This window comes from Ursus maritimus, unplaced genomic scaffold (genome assembly GCF_017311325.1).
Source record: "Ursus maritimus isolate PB19 unplaced genomic scaffold, ASM1731132v1 scaffold_23, whole genome shotgun sequence".
NCBI classification, from domain to species: domain Eukaryota; kingdom Metazoa; phylum Chordata; class Mammalia; order Carnivora; family Ursidae; genus Ursus; species Ursus maritimus.
In genome coordinates, this window is record NW_024424786.1 from 27,708,334 (window position 1) to 27,730,701 (window position 22,368).

Sequence of the window (22,368 nt, forward strand, 5' to 3'; positions counted from 1 at the left end):
CTTACAGCAGTGTCCTCATAGGTTCTCAGGAAATGTTTGTTGTTACACAGATGTTTTTGTATGATATTACACAGTTTTTCCTTTTGTTATGTGAATGTTAACGTATAAATTCTACATATTTGGAGGTAGGTCATTTGTAAGATTATCAGCCAGCCAGTTTTTTATCAAGGATATTCTTTGTACAGAACATACATTTTAACTCCTGCATTTGGGGCTTTGGTGCTAAGGTTTATACGTAATGTTACTGTGCGGCCTTTGCTCGATGCCGTGTAATCAGGGGTCTCTGCCGCATCAGAGTGATGAGATAAGCAAGAACCCTTTCGTGGAAATGCTCATCTCATGGCCTGCAAGTAAAATAACAGCAGCTCCCCAGATTAGGGTCTGTGTACATGGTTACCGGTGTGCTGGAGGATATCGGGTCCGGAAATGGAAGATGAATACACAGACGCAGGAGAAAAGGTTCACTAAAATGCCTCCTCAGAGCCACAGCCTCTGCCTTAAGAATGTGTGCCGATCACACTGGTGAGCGTAATGCTCATGTGCAGATCAGACGTCGTGGCCAGAATCCCATATTGGGCAAATGGACTGGAGTCTGGTGTCCTCTGGATCCAGGTTTTCCAAAGCCTGGTTGTGAGTTGTTCTGGTCGTTTTTAAATTCAATAAGGCATGTTTAGTATAAGTGACAACATGAGAGACGCTCTACACCTGAAGTTACAAGGTTCAGAATTTGGTTCTCGAATACCTGCCACGCAGTGTTGGGCCTCCATCTTTCCGGTACTCCATGACTAAGTTACAGTCGCCTTTGGAGTCAGGCCCCCTAAATTGTTTCGTAAGGACCAGATTACCTAAGCAGCTATTCCAGTGGGTGAGGAAAGAAAAGGTAACATGTTGTCTCCAGGGATTTGTTTTTTTAAAAAGCAGGCCGAGGGGCGCCTGGGTGGCTCAGTCGGTTATACATCTGCCTCGGCTCAGGTCATGATCCCGGAGTCCTGGGTTCGAGCCCCACATTGGGCTACCTGCTCAGCGGGGAGTCTGCTTCTCCCTCACCCTCGGCATCTCCCCCTGCTTGCGCTCTCTGTCTCTCTCAAATAAATAAATAAGTAAAATCTTTTTAAAAAAAAATGAAAATGAAAAAACAGGCTGAATAAGGACAAGACATCAACAGCTTTGCTTTATGGCCTAATTATTGTCACTTTGGGATTCTACGACCCCGGAAGAACAGGGCGCTTGCCTGCTGCTGTGGTTGCGAAGACCCAGGTGGTTTCCAAGTGGTAATCTTTCTGATGGGAAACTTTTGAGCTTAAGCAACTTGGAAAATTTGTTCTGCCCAAAATACTTCGTGTAGAAGGGCGACCGTATTCTCCACCTGTTCACTGTAATGTTTCCATGAGCAGGCAGGAAAATGGATTAATTTAATTATTGTTTATTCTGGTTTTGGTGAACTCTTGAAGGATGAACCTAGATGACACTTTGAGGTACATTTCTTTATTTTACACATAACTTAAAATACTTTGTAAATTCTTGGCAAGTAGCTAGCCCTATAAGTTTAGATAGATGATCTTGCTTAAGCTTCAGAATATCTAAAATTTCACATCATATTATACTGGCGGCTTCCTGGTGTAATTAATTTTCCGGACTGAGCAGCGGAAAGGGGACCCCAGTCCAGTTCTTCAGTGCCGTGCACACTGAGGTGTCCTGTTGCTAAGTCACTCAGCAGATCTGTGCGCCTGTCCCATGTGCTGGGTACTGCTCTGAGCACTGGTAGTATGATGGTGAAGAAGACCATGTTCACATAGAGCTGATACTCTAGAAATCACTACTGTCCAAGGGATTGGGTTTAGTTTTCTGTTCCACTTAGCTTTCCTCTGCCGCTGCTCCACACGTTTCTGACACCTGAACCATACTGAACAGCTTGCAGTTGCCTGAGAACATCATGTTCTCTCTCCTTTTCTTTGCTCCTGCTATTCTCATTACCCGAAACGTTCTTCCCTTGTTTGTTTACCTGTCAAAGTCCTCCACTTTAAGACTTAGCTCTAAAGTTATTTCGTCTCCAAATCCTTTGCATCTTCTGCTAAGCCATGTTAACTGCCTTGATTTTAAGCCATTGTCGGAAATAAATACCCTTTCCAGAACAGAATTTACATTTCTTCGTTGGAAAAACATAGCTCAACTTGGGATTTCTAGGCATGTGTCTCTTGCCTCCGCTTCCGGAGCTAGGAGGTTCCCTAGGCTCCCTGAATGGTTTAGCTGAATGCTGAGTGAACTTGTGGCACCATCAAGTGGTCCAGCCAGGCAGTGCCACTTAAATTCTTCTGCAAGATCCAAATAGTCCAGTTTATGCCATGTATCTACAGAGAGAGGGAGAGTGATAATATCATTACGTAATTGGAAGGTATAGTTATCAGACCATCTTCATCTGGAGACACTCAGAACTTTACAGTACCCTTGGCAGGCTTGTGATCCATAGACGGAAATGGGTTTTTAAATCTTCCCTTTTTTGTAACCAGGAAACCTGAGACAGAGACGTGACGCGGCTCGCTTACGTGTCTCCATTACTCGAGAGAGTGCACGTGCATATGCTTGCTTCTGCTTTGTTTGCCAGTAGGCTTGGTAAATGGTTTTCATTCCTGACCTACTGTTAGAGTCTCAGTGGACTCTTCATGTCATACTGTATCCTTGCTGCAACGTGGCTTTCAAATTAAAGACCTTTTTGACAAAGTATTTTTGCTCAGTGAGTGGGGGATACGTGGATAGGGATAAATTCTCAAAAACCAAGAGTGACTTAATCACAGGTGGCCCAGGTATTGAGGTACTTGGGGGACGTTCGTTTACTTAGTGCGGGTTTGCGGCTGCAGGCACATCAGAGAAAGATGGAAAGAGCCTGTACTCAGGCCCCTGGGTCCTTGGTTCTTGCCAGGCGGGCTGGACTTTCAGCTCCCATGTTCAGGAGGGTGGGTTGTATTCCTTGACTCATACTTGGGAGTGGGAAAAGGTCAAAAACCAACCAAACAAAAACCCCGAAGAGACATGGGAACATTCCTTCCATGTTCCTGCTCTCAGCAGGAAGAAAGTGTCTAGTCTGGAACACATCTCAATTTTATTTCTATCTCTTGTGAAGTTTTTGATTTTGACCGCCAGGTATTATTAGATCCTCTTCTTCAACAGAAGTGTCACTGTCATTGATACCCTTTCCTCTCATGCACACACCATGAACAGAATACATTCACTCTTCAGTGAACAACCAAGCCCAACTTATTTCAAACTATAGAAGGAACCTCTCGTGTCATGACTCAGGACCTGTTGTAATAGGGTCTCCTTGTGTTCTATGTTGAATCCTATCCAAATGTATCAAGCATAAGCAATAAAGAACGTGACGCTAGTTAAGTTCTTCTAACAGGTAGTGTTCAGATCTGTCATCCCACGCCACTCCCGTCAAGGGTCTCTCAGTTACCCAGGCTGTTTTCATATGGTTTTAGTGTCTCCCCGCCACAAAGAAAAAAGAACAAAAGGGGGGGAGGGGAGATCCTATCTTATCAGTAGTAAAACTCAGGCACAGAGTGGTAAGAAACTAGGGAGGAAGCGTAGTGGCTAAAGTCTGAGAAAGGGAAATGCTTGGTTTAGAGGCACCAACGCCGATAGGACCATCTTAGCCGCAGAGTAGGAAGAAGATGAGCGTTCTCTATAGGAGGATAAAATGTCAAAAATCTTCATGGTGGCTTCGTAACAAAGTTCAGTTTAGTCAGAGTAGAAAGAGTATCCTGTCCGGAACCTCTGCTCTCCAAGTTTGTTTAAGTGCCTTCTTTTTAAAGGTACAAAAAGGTCTATTTCTGCTTATTTTTAATACTTTCTCAGTCTCATTGATAGATTGCCTTCTTACAGTTGACTTTCTGCTGTCACGTATTCTCCCAAGCTGGCTTTAGATGTGCTTCTCTCCTCTCTCTCTAAAGATACACACTTTAGATGTCACCAAAATGTTTCTGTTTCTGCCACTAAGAGCAATCAAGCGTCATTGAATTCTTCGTTTGTGGTCTTCCTAATCAACAGCATGTTTTTTGTTTTTGTTTTTTGTGGTGGGGGGGCGTGTGTCGCCTTTCCAGAGTGTCCTGCCGTACTACGTAGCTACAAAGCTGTCGAAGATCCGAAAGCCGACCCTGGATAAGCCGTCTGCTGAGACATATGTGAAGTCCGCCATGAGAACAGTGGGCTTGCGGTCCCGGACCGCTGGGTACCCGGTCCATTCTCTCATGGTATGTAGCGTGGCAAGTCTCAGCTCAGCACTTTGGGGTTTTTTGCCCTCCGAGTCACAAAATAGCATGTGATGTATTAGCATCTATACCTTGTCGAGACTTACTAATGAGGCATCTGTGTTTTATTTTAAACACCCAAGAACTTTAAAATTTACCGACAGAACAAAAGTAGAGTAAAACATTAGATCAGATGCCTACATTAGCCCAAATTATAGGCTGTCGTTACATATCTCCCCATTTCTCTCCCTAGGACTCAATACTTTCAGTCATGCCTACCTGGCTGTATTTTAAAATGACCATGAATTTAGGCAAGTCCACGCGGGCTCGCTATATGAAGAAAGCGAAGAAGAACTAAGCTTCGGTAACTGCACTGAGTAGCTTGGCCGGGTGCGCCAGCTTACGCGTGTTTACGGCAAGGCACCCATCCCTCTCCAAAGTCTGTGGTTGTCATTTTATCAGTTACTAACAAGGCTGAATGTTGTCATAGTTGGGAGGAAAGCAGAAGTTGCTTTCAGGAGTTCTGGACATATATTTTGAATACTACCAGGAGTTATTTTGAAGTTTAATACAAATGCTCCTAACAAATGGACATAGAACCAACACTAGCAAGAACAGTGTAATGCGAAGGAACATGATTTTGGAAAATCACAGAATGACAGAGTCAGAAATAATGCTTCAATGGTTTCATCAGGCCCAAAATACCATTGATGATGGTTCTTGTATTTTCTCTGAATTATACTTTAAAAAGTAAAGGCCAGCTACCTTTTTTGTTTGTTTGTTCTTAACACTTTGAGGGAGTAGAGATTAACTGATTCACTCATGGGAGGACACACTGTAATATGCATCGCTGTGAGGTTTTCTAAAAGTGTGTCCCAATTTGTACATTTCTGTGGAAATTTTTGTTCTCAAAGGTAGCTAATGGCATAAAAATAATACACGAAATATGGAGTTCCTTTTGACACATGAAGCCTGCTAATATATGCTTTTCTCTAATACATATTTCTTCTCACTTTAAATGCATGTAAATACTGAAGGCTAGATGGTATGATTTAAAAGGTAAATGGATCAAAAAAATACATTGAGTTGAGGAGCCACGCACGGTGCCACTAAAACCCTGATCCAGGAGAGTGGCCTGCTTGGCGCCCCACCTGCTTTGTTTCTGCACTGCACCAATCCTGTTCGCATATGTGACCACAGGCTATTCCTCAAACGGTAATGATAATGGAGAAGTGACCTTAGACTTTTAAATCGATACCCTGTAGATAGCAATCTGACTAGTTTTAATAAAAGATGATATAACTACAGTGTTGATTGAAAATCCATTTCTTCGGTGCTTGAAATTAAGGCTGTTTTTACACTGGCTTACTGTATATTAGGACTTACTTTTATCCTGCTCCATAACTTGTTTGAGGGAAATCACCAAGAAATAGTTCAATGAAACATGTTACACAGAAGGGAGGTCTTTACCAAGGCTGTGGTTCCTAAGCTCTGAGTTTTAAGCACCAAGAGATTTGTCAAAAAAAAAAAAAAAAAAAAAAAAGTAATTGAGATGTTTAGGTGTTTCTAGCTTTTAATTTTGCTGGCTAAGGACATAAAACAAAAACAGGAAGATCCAAAGTACTATCTGCTATTAGCATCACTATATAGAAGAAAAGACATTTTAGCACCCAAAAAATTAAGAACATAATCTCAGAATCATTTAAATTGAATAAAGTTAGTTTTATGAAAAACATACTGCTTTTTTCTCTCTCATTTTGTTGTTGAAATGGTGCAACCACAGTGACCTGGGCGATACTTTATTTGCTTTCACTCGTTGGTTGGTTGACCACCGTGGGTGGTAGTTTTCGGTGGAGTTGGTAGCACCGGGGAGGGAGGGATCGATGGACAAGCATACAGAATATGTTCTCTTCCATTCAAGTGAGCAAATGGTTGCTTTCTGACCAGGAAATCCTGGCCTCAAGACTTCTGAGCTGTAGCTTTTACTACTTCAACTTGGCAAGTGCCCTCTTGTAGTCAGCACTCAAGACGGAAGATAATGACATGAAAATCTGTTTCTAGGCACATGAAAAAATTCATTAAAAGAGAACCCAGCATACTCCAAGCTTTCAGAATAGTGGAGCACAGTTTTTAGACTTAACTTTATATCAACTTGATGTTATAGTCTGATGTGTGCTGGATAAGGTTTGAACTCGAGAGAGTAGGGTAAAAGAATGATTTGTGCAGAATCAGCTCACTGCGCAACACAGGGAGCTAGACTTTAATTTCTTGTTCTTTCATTGTTTCTGTGCGGTAGCATGGGGGGAACACAAGAGGAATTATCTTGCCCACATAATGATGTCGCCATTCTGATTTGTCTCTGTGCCAGTCCCCCATGCACTGGGAATAAATACAGATGTTATTATTGTCTCGATTTCCTCAAATGTGGTTCTGCCCTAAATAGATGAATTCCTCGCATGTGATCATTGATTGCATTGAAATACGACAGAACTGAACTTTAGATGGAGTGAACGTCCGTGCAGACACCAGACAATGGTGCCGAAGCAGTGTGGAAGAGGAGATTTATAGTGACACCTTATGAGAATGAAATGAGCTTAAGTTGTACCCTAATTTTTAAAAAAATCTATTGACACCAAAAATTACCTGAGATTTAGGGGGTCCTGGATTCTGCTACTTTGATCTGTAGTCACAGTGTCAAAGGAAATTATCACAGCTCTTTATTGAATATGTTGGAAACTAATTCAATTAAAAAATGTTTAAGGACTCACTACCTTGTACTTTGATACTCATCTCATGACGAAAACATATACATATGGACAGAATTTAAATTCCCTCTTGGAACGTAATTCTTTCTGTAGAGGTTTATGTGGAGACATCTGGAAGTGGAACATTGTGTCCAGCATGAACACAAACATATTAAGCGAAACCATGTTAATGTGACGATGGCATATTACAACTTTGCAGTCTCCTTTTACTTGTGTCACTGAAAAGCAAGCAAAATGGGTACTACAAATGATAATCCTAAAAGGATATAAGGCAAGCTTGTCTTTCTTACTACAAAAGTTTCTAGACATAATGTTGTGTGCATTTAATGAGTGCTAACCACATGCTATTTACCCTTCTGGAGGCTGGAGAAACTACGGTGAACAAAGGGACAAAAATTTTTGCCCCTGTAGAGCTTACATTTGACCTGGGGGGAGGGGAGGCAAGCAAAGGAGGAAGACAGGTTAAAAGAGAAGAAAGAAAGATAGAGTAACATATTGTGAGTGCTTTGTGCTATGGGGTGAGGGGAAATGAAGCAAGGTAAAGAAGATGGCGAATCAATGTATGTAGGGTAAGAGTGGGAGGCTTGTGTACTCATGGTGGCAGTGGAGAGAGGTGGCATTTGAACAGTCTTGGGGAGGTCTTTCAGCTATGTGGGAGAAGGCCAAATCAGGCAGACCAGCCTATGCAAAGAACCCAAGGAGAGTGTGTGCCTGGTATGTTCCAAGAATGGCTAGGAGTACATACATATTAAAGTATATACTGTGTAAAGTCTTGGCTGAAGATTTCAGAGACCTTGTTTAGTTTAGTTATGACTCTCTGGTATGAAATAACCTTTACATTCTTGGTCATAATTCACTATCTTTGTACTGCTGAATTCAATTTGCTGGTATTTTATTTGGAATTTTTGCATCTATATTTAGGAAATTGGTTTGTAATCATTTTCATATTTGTCTGGCTTTCATATCAATATTATAACTTCATTAAATGAGCTGGGAAGTGTTCCTTATTTTACTATGCTCTGGAAGACTAACAGATTAAAGCAATCTTTTTCCTTGAAAGTTTATAAAACCATCTGGCCCTAGTATGTATTTGTGGGAAGATCTTTAACTACTGATTATGTTGCTTTTGTGGTAATAAGACTACTCAAGCTTTCTATTTTTTCTTGAGTCAATTTTGGAAAAAAAAAAATTTCTAAGCAATGACTCATTTTTTCCCCAAATGTATTAGCATAGTGTAACTTGAGGAATCTTTGATTTTTTTAAGCTTTCTCTTTCCTTTCCCAATATTCTTTGTGTCTTACTTTCTTTTCCTTGACCATTTTGCTAGAAATTTGTCTCCTTTATTAGTTTTTAAAGAAGCAGCTTTTGGCTTTGTTGATCCTCTCTGCCCTTTTCACTGTATATTCTGATTTCTGGCAATGTATTCTATTATTTTTCTTATTTCATAAATTGAATGTTTCATTCATATTTAACATTTTTTTCTATTCTGACATAAACATCTGTTCTAATCTTAATTATCTTTTGCTACATCCCACAATTGGGGATGTGTGTGTGTATACATAAACATGCATATACACACATTCTTTTTCAGTGCTAATATTTGAAAGTTTATGGCTTCTTTGACCTATGAATTGTTTCAAAATGTTTTTAAAAGCACAAATTCAAATTTTTATAAATGTTATTTCCTTTTTAAAAAAACTTGTGTTGGTATCACCATTAATCAGACAATTTTATATTTTGTGCATTGTGTTATCGTGGACTGAAGATACAACACTTATGTGGTATTCCTGCCAAAAATGTATAACCTGAACCTAATCACACTTGATCTTAGCCAAAAGACCGAGAAGCGATAACCTGAACCTAGTCAAAAAGAAATATCAGAAAAATCTAAATGGAAGGATATTCTACAAAACAACCAACTTAAATTTGTCAAAAGTTTCAGATTAAAGAAAACTAAAGAAATGTAACAATTAAATGTTGTATGATCTTGGATTGAATCTTGATTAAGAATGACATTTTCGAGACAATGGGTAAGATTTGAGTAAGGTCTGTAGATTAGATAATAGCATTGTGTCAGTGTTAATTTCCTGAGTTTGATCATTGTACTGTGGTTATTCAAGAAAAAGCTCTTGTTTTGTAGCTACTAAATACTAGATGCTAAAATACCAGAGTATTTAGGGATAATGGTACATTATCTATGCAACTTAATCTCAAAAGGTTCAGAAAAAATTATGTATACAGAAAAAGGTAAAGCAAATGTGTTAAAATATTAACATTGAAAGAATCTAGGTGAAAGGTGATATATGGGAATTCTGTGCTTTGCAAAATTCCTGTAAATCTGAATTTTTTTAGAATAAAAAGTGAAATTTTTGTTATTGATTTCTAAATAATTGCACTGTGGTCAAAGAATATGTGGGTATGACACCGCTTGGGCAAGTTATAACCTTTCTCTACCTCAGTTTTGCCTTCTGAAAAATGAGACTAACAGCACCTGGCTTGTGGATTGTTGGTGAGCAAAAATTTGTATTTTTAAAGTACTCAGGATCTAGCCTGGCATAAAGTAAATATATATATAAATGTTGTAGTAGGCTGTATAATGGCCCCCAAAGGTACCAGATCTGAAACCCTGGACCCTGTAAATGCTATCTTACGTGGAAAAAGGCCTTTGCAGATGTGATTAAGTTGGAGGCTCTTAAGATGAGATTATCCAGATGGGCCCTAAATGGAATCATAAATATCCTTAATAAGAGGAAAATGACACACAGAAAAGGAGAAAGCAGTATGACGTCGGAGGCAGAGATTGGAGTGATGCAGCCACAAGGCCACCAGACACTGTTAGAGGCCAGCATTGGATCATTCCCCAGAGGTTCCGGAGGGTTGAGGACCCAGATGACACCTTGATTTTGGCCTACAAATGATTTTGGACTTTTGGCCTTCCGAACTGTGAGAGCAATCTTGTTTTAAGCCACTGAGTTTATGGTAATGTTACAACAGCCATAGGGAACTAATACAAATGTAAACCTTTTATTTTTACCCATTCTTAGAAAGTTTTTGAGATGTACTTTATGTGTAGGTATGGCCACTTTTTTTAAAAAAAATTTACTTGAATTCAATTAACATATACTGTATTATTAGTTTCAGAGGTAGAATTTAGTGTCTCATCGGTTGCATACAATGCCCAGTGCTCCCCCTACCCCCCTTCCCTCCAGCAACCCTCAGTTTGTTTCCTATGATTAAGGGTCTCTTACGATTTGCCTCCCTCTGTTTTTTAAAATGTACCATATGAGCTTAAGAAGAATGTTTATTTACGATTGTTATTTTCTTCATGTGTACTTTAAGCTTATGAATTGTTTAAATCTCCCATGTCTTTACTAACGTTTGTTTGCCTGACTTGTCAATAATTGAGAGAAGTATTTTGAAATCTCTCACTGTAAAGATGGCTTTTCAAATTCCCCTGTTTTACCAGTTTTTGCTTTATACATTTTGAAGCCATCTTGTTAGGTGAATAAAGTTTGGAATCATGCCTTCCACTCTTTTTTTTTTTTTTTGGTCCTGTAGTGACAGCCTTATTGCTAATGTTTTTTTGCCTTAAAATCTGTTTTCCGTGATACCAAACTAGCTATCGCTGCTTTATTTTGGTTAGTATTTAGCAGTATATATTTTTCAGTTGTTTTACTACCTATCTTTCTATGTATTTATGTGATTCTGTCATGTAAATACCAATTATCTATTGAAAATCTACAAGTTTCACATGTTTTCTTCTTTTCCTGTTTTTATAAATATTCATAAAAGTTGTTCTAAAGTTGTCTGCTTATTCCTACATTTGGATCATCTATTAGATCTACTTAGGTGTTTTTTTCTCTTGATCCCAGGGCCCCAGGATTATGACCAGAGCTGAAGGCAGACGCTTAACCCACTGAGCCACCCAGGCACCCCTTCATTGTGTTTTTAACTTTCATTGTTATACTTTGTTCTTTTTCAAAAATAGCTCTGCATTTTTGATGATTTTGAACTAATGTTTTTAATACTTTCATTTATTTAAATATTAAGCATTCTTATGTTGTGTATGTAGTAGTTCCAACAGTCCAATAATTTTTTAAAGATTTATTTATTTTGAGAGAGAGAAAGCTTGCATAGGAGTGGGGGGGTGGGGCAGAGGAAGAGGGGGAGGGAGCAAGTGGTATTAGGAGTCTGAAAGATTTAAGGCCACTTTTTAACATGTCCAGTTTACCTTGTGTTATTCCATGCATGGGAGTAACTTGGGTTCATGTCTTTCATTGGTGCACCCACCCTGGTGCAAATGCTGGCTGCCTTTGGCTACCAAGCGCTACGCAACCTATGGAAAAGCTGTAAGGGGAAGCTCACATGAATACTCTATTTAATAGCTATGCTGTCTTTGGTTCTTTCAGGGCAAAAGACAACCTAGACACATCAGTTTAGTTTTTGTGCTTCTCTATATAATGAATTTCCTTCTAAAAAGTGGATAATTTATTCCAGGGCATGAGGGAAAATATTCCATTAATCATTCACTTAATAATTTCAGGTGCTTTTAAATTTCTTTAGTAATAAGCTTTTGTTGAATATTTGCTTATCAGCATCCTAACCACTTGAAAGAAGATATCCCTGCCTTAGGCACACACCAAAAACATGGTCTCAGCAACGGCTTCAAAGTATTCTGCAAGATGGAAAGGAAGGGAAGGAAGGGAGAATGAGTGTCTAATGTTAGTCATAGGCTTCATACCATATATGAACATTGAATGCTTACTATGCCTCTCAAGGTCTGCATGGTCTGACTCCTTTCTACCCCATCTCAAAGAACCCCCTCAACTACTTACAGGAACCCTCTTCCTATAGGAACCCTCTGTCAGTCTCTCCAATATGTCCCTTCACTTACTGTGATAGAGAGATTGCAGAAATGGCTCCAATACTGTACTCCTCCCAGTATCCAGACTCTGCAATGTGACTTTGCAACAACTGCAGTCAAGAGGGGAAGTCTATTTCCCCACTCCTTCAACTTGGTTTAGCTTGCTTTGGCCAGCAAATGAAGTGCTTTTGTGCCACTTCTAAGCCTAGGCCTCAAGAGATGTGTTTGTACACGTCTTCCCTGATACCACTATTGGAACATGCCTGGTGAGCTTGTTCAAGGACAAGACAGCACATGGAGTCAAGGCCAGTCTAGATCGGCCAACCCCCAGCTAGTGATGCACCAGCTGCATCAAATCCAAATCAGAACTCCCAACCAACACAAGAGTCCGCATACACTGGGGATATTACTCCACTAGGCCAGGTTCCCCATGAGAGTCTCATGTCAAATATGACAACTATAATGTTTGTGTATTTTAAAAATGTCTACCTCTCCTGCTAGACTGTAACCTCCATCGGGCAGAGCCAGGTCTGTCTTTGATCACTACTTCGTCCTTAGTATCTAGCACAGTGCTAGCTACAGTCAGTACATGACATTTGAATAAAGACTTGGCTGACATCACAGTTCATAGACTCGAAATAATGTGGTTCACACGGCTCTGAGGACTTGGTGACTCTAGAGAAGAATCTGCTAAACCATCTAGATAAAGCCATCAAAAATGATTTATAACCTAGGGTCTGACCAATCCTTCACTTTCAAAGTCTCTGGAAGAACCCAGCTATTAGGCCCCAGGAAATGGTGCCATGTATCATTCCAGGAATAGTCCTGTCTTTCCTAATTTGGCTTTTCTTCTGCCATGTATTTGCGGAGGAGTGTATGGTGACCTCATGTAGCATTATGGTTCAGTTTTTTCCCTTTGTAAATGGGACTAATAGTTAGAAAATTGGATCAGTGTATGCATATAACTTGGCCTGCTCTCAGGAAATGTTAATATTATGTGCTATTATTTAGAAATCAGATGCGTAAATGTTGCCTACTCATTTCAGGAGTAATGTGACTATCAATATCTTTTAGCCACCGAACAAACGCTCCATACTGTTTGAAACTCTGACATAACTCCCTGTTTGCCATAATGCCTTCACTGATGCCTGTAACCTCTAGTGACCTTTCCTGTCCTGGATATTTGTCTGCTGTCCGCAATTTCACATCCAATTATATTGTCCTTTAACTGTTCCTCACAGTTGATACCATGGTTTCCTGGCAGATTTTCTCTCGAGGAGCATCTGCAGTTGTGCTGCGTGTTGAATGGGAGGAGTTCCTGTCTGGAGTCTGGGGAAGCATCCTGTCCTCCTCAACATTGGTTAGAGTTGGTGGAGACTTGAAAGCCTCCGTGCCAGCACGCTGTAGAGTTGGCAGGCTCCTGCCCCACTCTCCCCCCTTCCAGCTGGGAACCGCCAAGCCTCTGGCAGTGAGACACGGGCTGGGAATTTCTCTATGCAGTACCTTCGCTGAGCTATTAGCATGATGTGCCATTATTTTCCTTGGATTGGATTTTCTCCAGAACTCTCAGCAGGCACTCCGCAAGCAGCATATGATCGAAACAGGCAATGTTTGGCAAGAGTCTGGTGTGAAAATCAGCAACTGAAAATAGGCTGGAGTGTGTAGCTCACTCAGAATCCTGCTGGTAAGAGCTACCAGCATTTAAGCATCTATCAGTTTTGCCATCCAAGGGATGAGGTATCTGTTGAGTGAGAAGTAGTCACCTGCAGAAAACAGGCAGCTAGAAAAGGCAGAACTCTGGCAGGTTCTTGGAAGATGAAACAAGGCGCTGTTACATACGCAAGTTGCTCGGCCCTGCCCCAGACCCACTAACCCAGAATCTCGACGGGCAGCCTGGAATGTTCATTTTTCACAAACATCCCCTAGGGACTCCAATGCAGAGTCTTCCAACCATACGCTGAGAAAATGCTGGTTTCAGAGTAGAGGCAAGGCAACCAAATCAGCATGACCTACTGCAACTTTGGGAAGGCTGTGTCGGGTGAAGGGAAACAAGAAAGCAGCTCGGGAGTAAAGGGCCAGGGATGATAGTAAGGATCCAAATCAGAGCCGAACCGATTACCTACAGTTTAAGGCCAACTCTGGGGCCAGCCACTTGCTATCTATTGCTCCCAACCCCTGATATCACAATCACACTGTAACAGGAATCAAACAGGAGACAGAAATTGTATAGTTTCAGTGGAAAAAAACTAGTAACCATAATAGGGTATCATCTAAGAATACAGAAACAGGAGGTAGAGGGAGCAGTCACTACCGGCATCCAGGTCCAGGCAGGCGCGCACGCACGCACGCGTACACATACACACACACACACACACCATCAAGGAAGGCACAAATCTGGGAGTGCTCTCCCACCCGTTGGGAAGTTCAGATCTATGCTGCGCATTTCAAGTCACCTGTTCCAGGTGAGGGTTTCACGGGGTTTTCAAGCAAAGGACCGCTCATCTCCTCAGACCGCAGGAGAGTAAGCTACTTCCACTGCCTCGGGAGGTTCAGGGTGCCTTGGGTGTCCAAGGAACATCAGTTTCCTCTAGGTCCAAGCAGATGTCACTATTTCAAAATTTGGGATCCCATTCCTTCCCAGTCGATGCCTTAGCTTCACAAGAGGAACTTAACAAGGCTGCAAATTCCACTAACGTTGCAATTCAGCCCACAAAGAGATGCCAAACACTGCTGGCTGCTCTGCATTGCATAGCCAGCTGAGAGGAGCCCTCTGGAGTCAGGAAGAACCCCTTCCTCCTCTAATGTCCCTCCAGCACCCTCTACTGATGACGCTTCACATCGGACCAAATGGCAAGGGAGAAATGTTCCAGTATTGCAAGCAGGGCAGGGGAGGATGGGTTTGGAGCTGAGAATCAGTGGGCTGATAACTGGCAAGGCACCTCACTTTCATTCCCTCTCCCACGGCCTCCACCACCACCCCCTGACAAAAACACATCCTGCATATAGAAATGGGGAAACCCACGATGTAAGACTCACAAAGAACATCTTTCTAATACTACATACTCACATGTATCTAGGGTAACCAACCATTTCAGTTACCCGGTACTTCCCTGCCTTTAGCATTTAAAATCCTATGTCCTGGAAAATCTCTCAGTCCCAGACAAATGGGAATGATTTGTCACCCTACATGCATCCTGAAGGTTTCTAAACTTTCTCTGCATCTAAATCACCTTGAACACTTGGTAAAAATACAAGTGATTTTGTTAAAAATGCAGTTATTTGGGATGCAAGCGGGCCATGGATGGATTTTTGAGATATGTTCTACTCGGAGGCTGAAAAGGTGTTAATCACTACTTTTACGGACTCCTCAATCCAACTTCTTTGTCCCTGTTCCAAAACCATAATCACTGAAAAGAAGGAAATGACATCCTTTGGAAGACACAGCCAAGGTTCCTGAACCAGAAACAGACACTGACAAATTACTAGTTGATGGGGACAAAAAAAAGATAAAAATTATAGTCTCACCCTACCACTTTTCTCTCCTTTCGGTTCTAGGATAAATCATTTTCCTTCAGTGTCACAAAGTATAACAAAGAATGATGGATGCTGTGAAAATTAGATTGGTGGGGTACACCGAGCTTTTGCTGGTAAGCAGTATATAATACAAGACTTATTTTAAAGACGCCCACAGTGACTGTTATTTGGTAGGTCTTAGAGAATAAGCTGCACAAAACAGTCAATTCAGTGCTACGTTTTCTATTTTCACACTGTAAGATACATGGTTTAACGCGGCCATGTTACAGATGCTTCTCAAAAACTCATGGGGTGAAGAGAAGACACTCTCTGACCCACTGGTCAAGTTTATTTATTTATTTATTTAAATTTTATTTTTTAAAAAATATTTTACTTATTTGACAGAGCGCGCACAAGCAGGGGAAGCGGCAGGCAGAGGGCGAGGGAGAAGCAGGATCCCCATTGAGCAGGGAGCCCCATGCGGGGCTCATCATGACCTGAACCGATGGCAGACACTTACCCGACTGAGCCACCCGGGCGCCCAAATTTATTTTATTTTTTAAGTCACTCAATATTAATGGAATTTCTACTGTGTTCCAAACACCCTTTTAAATTCTTTACATGCATTGCCACATTTAACCCACCGAACAAGAGCTATGCCCATTTTATAAAGAAGTGGAGTACCTGCCCTAGATTATACATCTCGTAAATGGTGTCGTCTGGACTGAAACTTAGGTCTGTTCACTGAAGCAAAATGTGCTTGGCACTGGAGAGCCATGGAGTTGAAGGCGTGGTCCCACGCCCTGTTGTGTTATTGATGGAAGGATGCACGGGCTGCGATGGGAACGCAAAGGAAGTGCCTGTTACGTTCTCCAGGGCTTCCAGGGTAAAATTTAAATCTTTTTACTTAGCACATCACGACCTGGTTTCCCAACCCCCTCGCCCTTCCACCAGCCCCGCCGGGACCCAGTCACTCTTTCCGCAGAGACCAAGGATACCCGCGCTTAGACGTCTCCAGTTTGGTTTGGGAGCGAAGGGGGTTGGATTATGGCCCGAGGGACCTCGGCCTAGGACACACGTCTCCCTTCCTACCTTCGCCATATCCCGGCTCCTGACGGGGACCCTACCGCACCTTCAATCCGTGCTCCCCGCCAATCCCGGCCCTCCCGTCCGCGCCTTCATAGAGCGGCCCTCCCGGCGCGGGGATCACGGAGCTGCCCGGACTCCAGTTGATGGCGCCGGAAGTGGTGGCGGCGGCGCGTGACGTCAGAGGAAATACCTGAAGACGCGGCCTGTGGTTGCGAGTTGTCGGGGTCGGTGCTTCACTCTTAAGGTTCCCCAACAGCCGGCGGCGGAGCGGGTGTGGGGCCGCGGGGTCCGTTCCAGGACCGAGCGGGTTTGTCCCTGCGCGCCGGGCTCCGCCGGCTGCCGTGGGGCCCCGGCTCCCCGCTGGGTGGCTGGGCTGTGGGAACCACCCTCTGAGGACCCTGCCGGGTCGACCTCCAGGACCGAACCGGGGCTCCTGGAAGAAAAAGCTCTAAAATAGGGAAAGTTGCTAACTCTGCTTGAGGACCAGGCTTTTTCATCTCCGAGGATCGCCTGATCTGCACTTCAGCCGTGAGAGGTATTGGTTCCCCTCTTTACGGAGGAAGACACTCAGGCCCAGAAAGGTGAAGTCAGCTGACGGGTCATGCCGCTGGGAACTGCTAGATTTAGATTCAGAGCGAGTCAGGCTGGCGCCCTCGCCTTTTGCCTTCTGCAGGGTTCTCAACCTTTCTGTGGGTAAAGAATCCCAGGATGGAAGGTGGGGTTAGTTAACAGTTTCTAGACCACAAAATCAGTAGGTCTGGAATGGGCCTCCGAAATCTGCATTTTCAACAGCTGTCCCTGGCATAGAACAACGTATTACTCCCCTGTGAACAGAGCAAGAACTATAGCTCATTGTGTTAGCTTTTGACGGTCTCATTGAGAGAAAATGGAAGCTTCCTCTGCATATATTGTGGGAGTGGAGGGTTGGTATTTGACCCTGCCATTAACTCTTTTTGGGCAGATGGCAGCTTCTGTTATCTCCCTACCTATTAAATGAGAATGAATTTTATACTTATCACCTGGGGAAATTTGTCCTGGGCCCAGCGCAGCTCAGAAGGTCTGCGGAAGGTCTGGAACTTGGAAAGCTAAATAAGCCATAAAATGAGCTTGTTACCTGTGAGGACTTGAAGTGTGAAGCTTTCTTAGACCAATAAAGAAATGGATTTAGGTTCAGAGCATGTGGCTTGAACCTCCCTGTTTTTGTCTCTTTGTAGCTGTGCTCCTATATTTGCTGTGAGCTAAAATTTTATTGGCAAAAATGTCAAATTAGTATTACTGGCCATTATGAGTTTTTTTTTTTTCAATTAACTGAAAACTGGAAGTTAATAAAGTTTGAATGTTAATCTACCTCCTATTGATTTCCTGAGTGACTCAGGGTGAGCCACTTAACCTTATGGTCTTCATACATGCCCACTTAGCATCATCTCCTACGATGCTTGTCACAAAGACAAACACTTGTATCCATTCTAAATCAGATCTTCTGAGACAGGCCATGGGTATTTTTAACAAGCTTCCAGGGACGTTTGATGTAGCCAGTTATAATGGAATACGGAAATGCCCTTGGAAACTGAGTCTGAGCTTATTTCTCAATATCCATATAGGTGAGGGAATATTACAGTTTCTTTTAGACTAATAAGACTAATGTGGTTTATGATAGATCTTACAATTTCTTAACGTGTACTTTCTTGTGAAAGCAGCGAAAGTACTGCAAGATTGTTGGGGCGCCTGGGGGGCTCAGTCCGACTCTTGATCTTGGCTCAGGTCATGATCTCATGGTGGTGAGATTGAGCCCTGTATGGGCTCTGCACCAGTCGTGAAGTGTGTTTAAGATTTCCTCTCTCCCTCTGTCTACCCCATCCCCCATGCTCTCTCTCAGGGAAAAAAAAAAAAAGTACTATAAGGTTGCAAAAGATAAACATTAAAACCAGCAGTCCTAAGTGACTTAGTAGGCTCCTTGATTGAGATGTTGTGATGACAGAAATTAATTTTATATAGAATCTCTGATTGCATTGATCTCGAAAGGATTATAATGACTCCCTTAGGTAGTCCATGCTCTCACAATCCTAACTAAAAGCACTTTATTTTTTTAAACAGATACGTTGTGTGGTTTTAATCAGGATTGAAATCTGAAAGCTAAGAGCAGAAGCCTTTTTGGTCAACATGGAGGACAAAAGACGGCGAGCCCGAGTGCAGGGAGCCTGGGCTGGCCCCGCTAAGAGCCAGGCCGCTGCTCAGCGAGGCAAGAACTTGTGGGGGTCTTGTGTGAATGCGCTTGCATTTCAGTTGATGTGAAGAGGTTATTTAAAATGTAGCTGGTGCTTTGATTTTCTTGATGGTCATCTTTTATTGAGGGTTGAGGTTTAGTGTTCCTCATATTTGGTCACAGCTCTCAGACCTTTCAGTGTATGTAGTGGGATCTCCAACAGACTTTACTAATTAATTTCTAGGTGTCATATTGGTTATCTTCAAGTAGATTTTATTGGCCCTTGCTCCCTAGAGCAGACTTTTTGAGTCTAGTTCATGTCTGTTCTTGCTCTTGATTCAGCTGCTACTGCTCAGAGCCATCTCCACCAGAGACCTGGTCAGACATGGATGAACAAGGAGCATCATCTTGTGGACAGACAGTTTGTGTTCAGAGAACCCCAGCAGGTAAATTCTTATTTCTTCTACAACACTAACAGATTTGCTTGTAAAAGCTATAGTCACATAGTAGACACTCCAATAGTGACTGAGTAAATTCACTACTAAAAGGACCATGAAAGGCCTATAATAATAATGAAATGTGGAGTATCTAGTCCTTAATATGTCTGAAGATTCTTTCTAGTCTGCTCCCAGCTGATGGGCATATATAATTCCCATTTTGGGGGGAAGGAGTTATACCATGACCAGCGCTTGGCATTGGTTGTCTGAGTTCTAATAGTCCTAAAACCATGCTGTCTTTAGTGCTAATGTAGCAGATGTCTCTGGAATTGGGTTGAAATTTTCAGCTGCTACAATGCCTGATTTTTTAGCTTTTTTTTTCCCCTGTGGGGAAAAATTATAAGAAACAGTGAAGATTCACTGTTAATAACATGGAAAAAGCTAAAAATCAGTCATCTTGCTGTAATAGTGATTGTGTAAATAATGATTAAAACTTATTTATTGGGGCACCTGGGTGGCTCAGTCGTTAAGCGTCTGCCTTCGGATCAGGTCATGATCCCAGGGCCTGGGATCGAGCCCCACATCAGGCTCCCTGCTCTGCTGGGAGCCTGCTTCTTCCTCTTCCACTCCCACTGCTTGTGTTCCCTCTCTCGCTGGCTGTCTCTCTCTCTGTCAAATAAATAAATAAAATCTTTTAAAAAAAAGAAGTTATTTCTTAATATATCTTCTATCTTATTTTTTAAAAGATATAATTTAATTGATTTATTTGAGAGAGAGAGAGCGTGCACACGCATGTGCATGACTCAAGAGAGAAAGAGAGAGAATCTTTCAAGCAGACTCTGCGCTGAGCATGGAGCCCACAGCAGGGCTCAGTCTTACAACCCTGAGATTGTGACCTAAGCTGAAACCAAGAGTCGGGTGTTTAACCGACTGTGCCACCTAGGCGCCCCAGTATATCTTCTATTTTAAAAAAGTCTCCTGGAAAGAAGATTTTTCCAGAATTTTTGGCTGCTCTGAAAATGCATTAATCCTACTTTTATTTTTTTGTCTTACCCACTAGCAGCTGTGAATTAGTTTTAAGAAAAGCAGACAGTGGTCTCTGGTGGTATAGTAAGAGCTTGAAATTAAAAAGGGACAGTTTTCAATTTGACTTATTTTTATCAGAAATGAGAGGATATGGTAATCCTGCACATAAGCCTTTCTGAGGATTAAGGATCATTCCAGAAGTAAAATCTTCCTGTTTCCTTGCAGGTAGTACGCAGAGCCCCAGAGCCACGAGTGATTGAGTAAGTAATTTGCTGCCTTTCTGTATTTGTTGCCCACAGTAAAATGGAGAGCCCAGATCTTTCCCTCACCAGGTTTTCCGTCTGGAAGAGACAATGGCCCAGTTACTGTCTTAATTTTAGGCTGGGATAGTTGTATCTTAGATCTCTTTAAACTTGGTCTTTTGGGAAGCCTTTCTCAATTTGCTGATGGTGTGGAAAATGCAACAAGATTTGTGTACCTTAAATTCTGACTCTGGTGCGGATTTCCTGACCCTGATTCAGTAGGGCATCTGCAGATAGTAAGCTAAAATATTTCTAAGTAAAGACAGACGGGGATTTTTCCTGAGTCATTGAAACATGGCGTTTTTTTTTGTTTGTTTGTTTGTTTTAAAAATTTACTTATTTAGAGAGAGAGAGAGCACAGGGAAGGGGAGAGGGAGAGGGAGAGAGGAACTTTAGCAGACTTCTCGATGAGCTTGGAGTTCCACATGGGGCTTGATCTCAAGATTGTGACCTGAGCTGAAACCAAGAATCAGATGTTTAACCGACTCTGCCACCTAGGCTCCCTGAAACTGGCTTTTTGAGAAGACTTTAGTCAGGTAGTATTTTACTAGCAACACTTACGAAAGCTGCTCGAAATCTAGAGGACGTTAAATGTTCATATAATTGTTCCAGAGCAATTTAAATTCCTCTTATATTGATCTGTATATAAAATGTCATCTTTGTAATTTCTCTTACGTTGATCTGTATGTAAAATATTCTTTTCCAAAATTAATGGAAGATGCTTTGTGGGGTGCCTGAGCGGCTCAGTCAGTGAAGCAGCCAACTCTTGATTTTGGCTCAGGTCATGATCTCAGGGTGGTGAGATCGAGCCCCACGTCAGGCTCTGTGCTCAGTGGGTAGTTGGAGTCTGCTTGAGATTCTCTCCCTCTCCTTCTGCCCCTCCCACTGCTTGAGTGCTCTCTCTCTTTAAAATAAATAAACAAATCTTTAAAAAAAAGACACTTTGACTTCTCTTTTCCTTCTCAGTTTCCATCTGATATAGGTAAATTGCCTGAAGAAAGCATCCTTTTATTTTAACAAATTAGTGTGTATACGTTATTGAACATGAACAGTCTATTAGGCTGTTCTGCTGTTTCCAGGTTGACTTGTATAGCCTAGAAAAAGCTGAAACTACCAGGAATGTCATACTTTCAAAGAGGGTATATAGTTGTGGCCTGGCCACTAGTTAGCTATGTAACTAGTCCTTAGGTACATTAAGGCCATCTCTCTGAACTTTAGTTTCCTTGTCTGTAATGTTAAAGATTTGGACTGCATGATCACTTAAGGCAGAGCCTGGTGGCTCGAACAGTCTTGGATTCGTTTATGAACACCAATGTGACATTGCCTCCATTGATGGTAAAGAGAATAAGTAAAACCATGAAACTTGTTACTAGGTACAGATGAGACATTCAGGTTGAAAAAATGGGTAGTTGTGAATATTCAAGTCAGAGCAAAGTGACAGAACTCCTTCCTGCTTGACCCCAAGGTTTGTCAGTTCTGGTTATCTAAAGTTAGCTCTGTTAGATTTTTATTTAATAGCCAAAAATGTCACCCATATTTGAAGTGAGCCAATTTCTAAATATGGCCCAAAACATATCACACTGAAACATTATTCACACTTTGGGGAAACTATAGTCAACTCATCTAGAGATGTGATAAATGTAAATGACAATAACCCTGCCCACATTTTTGCTCAGAGGGACTCTCACATCTGCCTAAAAGCCCAGCTCACAGATCATGAACTACTAACTCACATGGCAGATGGTGATGTGAAAACTGTCCCTTTATGTGGTTCTCTATAACTTACCTCTGTCCAAGAAAGTCTGACACTGTTATCTTGGTAGAGGAACCTATGCAGTCTGGGTCAGTTTTCTCGCTATGGACCTGGCCATTCTGCACTTCTGGAACAGTTTTGTGCTTTTGCACATTTGATTAAATTCTAAGCT

General features: G+C 41.9%; 2 protein-coding genes across 4 annotated transcripts in view; both read left to right on the plus strand.

Moving 5' to 3' along the window:
• HSD17B12 (hydroxysteroid 17-beta dehydrogenase 12) overlaps positions 1–5,551 on the plus strand; it is a 152,888-nt gene extending 147,337 nt beyond the window's left edge. Inside the window, exons 10-11 of the mRNA XM_008701060.2 lie at positions 4,098–4,247; positions 4,498–5,551. Coding sequence (XP_008699282.1) covers positions 4,098–4,247; positions 4,498–4,602 — 255 coding nt within the window. The 3' untranslated portion in view covers positions 4,603–5,551. The remainder of the gene's footprint in view (positions 1–4,097; positions 4,248–4,497) is intronic.
• Positions 5,552–16,677: 11,126 nt separating this feature from the next.
• Positions 16,678–22,368, plus strand: part of ALKBH3 (alkB homolog 3, alpha-ketoglutarate dependent dioxygenase) — a 33,154-nt gene continuing 27,463 nt past the window's right edge. The window contains exons 1-4 of one of the 3 annotated variants that reach the window (XM_008701058.2): positions 16,678–17,056; positions 18,570–18,714; positions 19,021–19,124; positions 20,367–20,401. In XM_008701058.2, the coding sequence (XP_008699280.2) occupies positions 18,636–18,714; positions 19,021–19,124; positions 20,367–20,401 (218 nt within the window). In that variant the 5' untranslated portion in view covers positions 16,678–17,056; positions 18,570–18,635. The remainder of the gene's footprint in view (positions 17,057–18,569; positions 18,715–19,020; positions 19,125–20,366; positions 20,402–22,368) is intronic. The other 2 variants (XM_008701057.2, XM_008701059.2) reach the window with 2 other exon arrangements.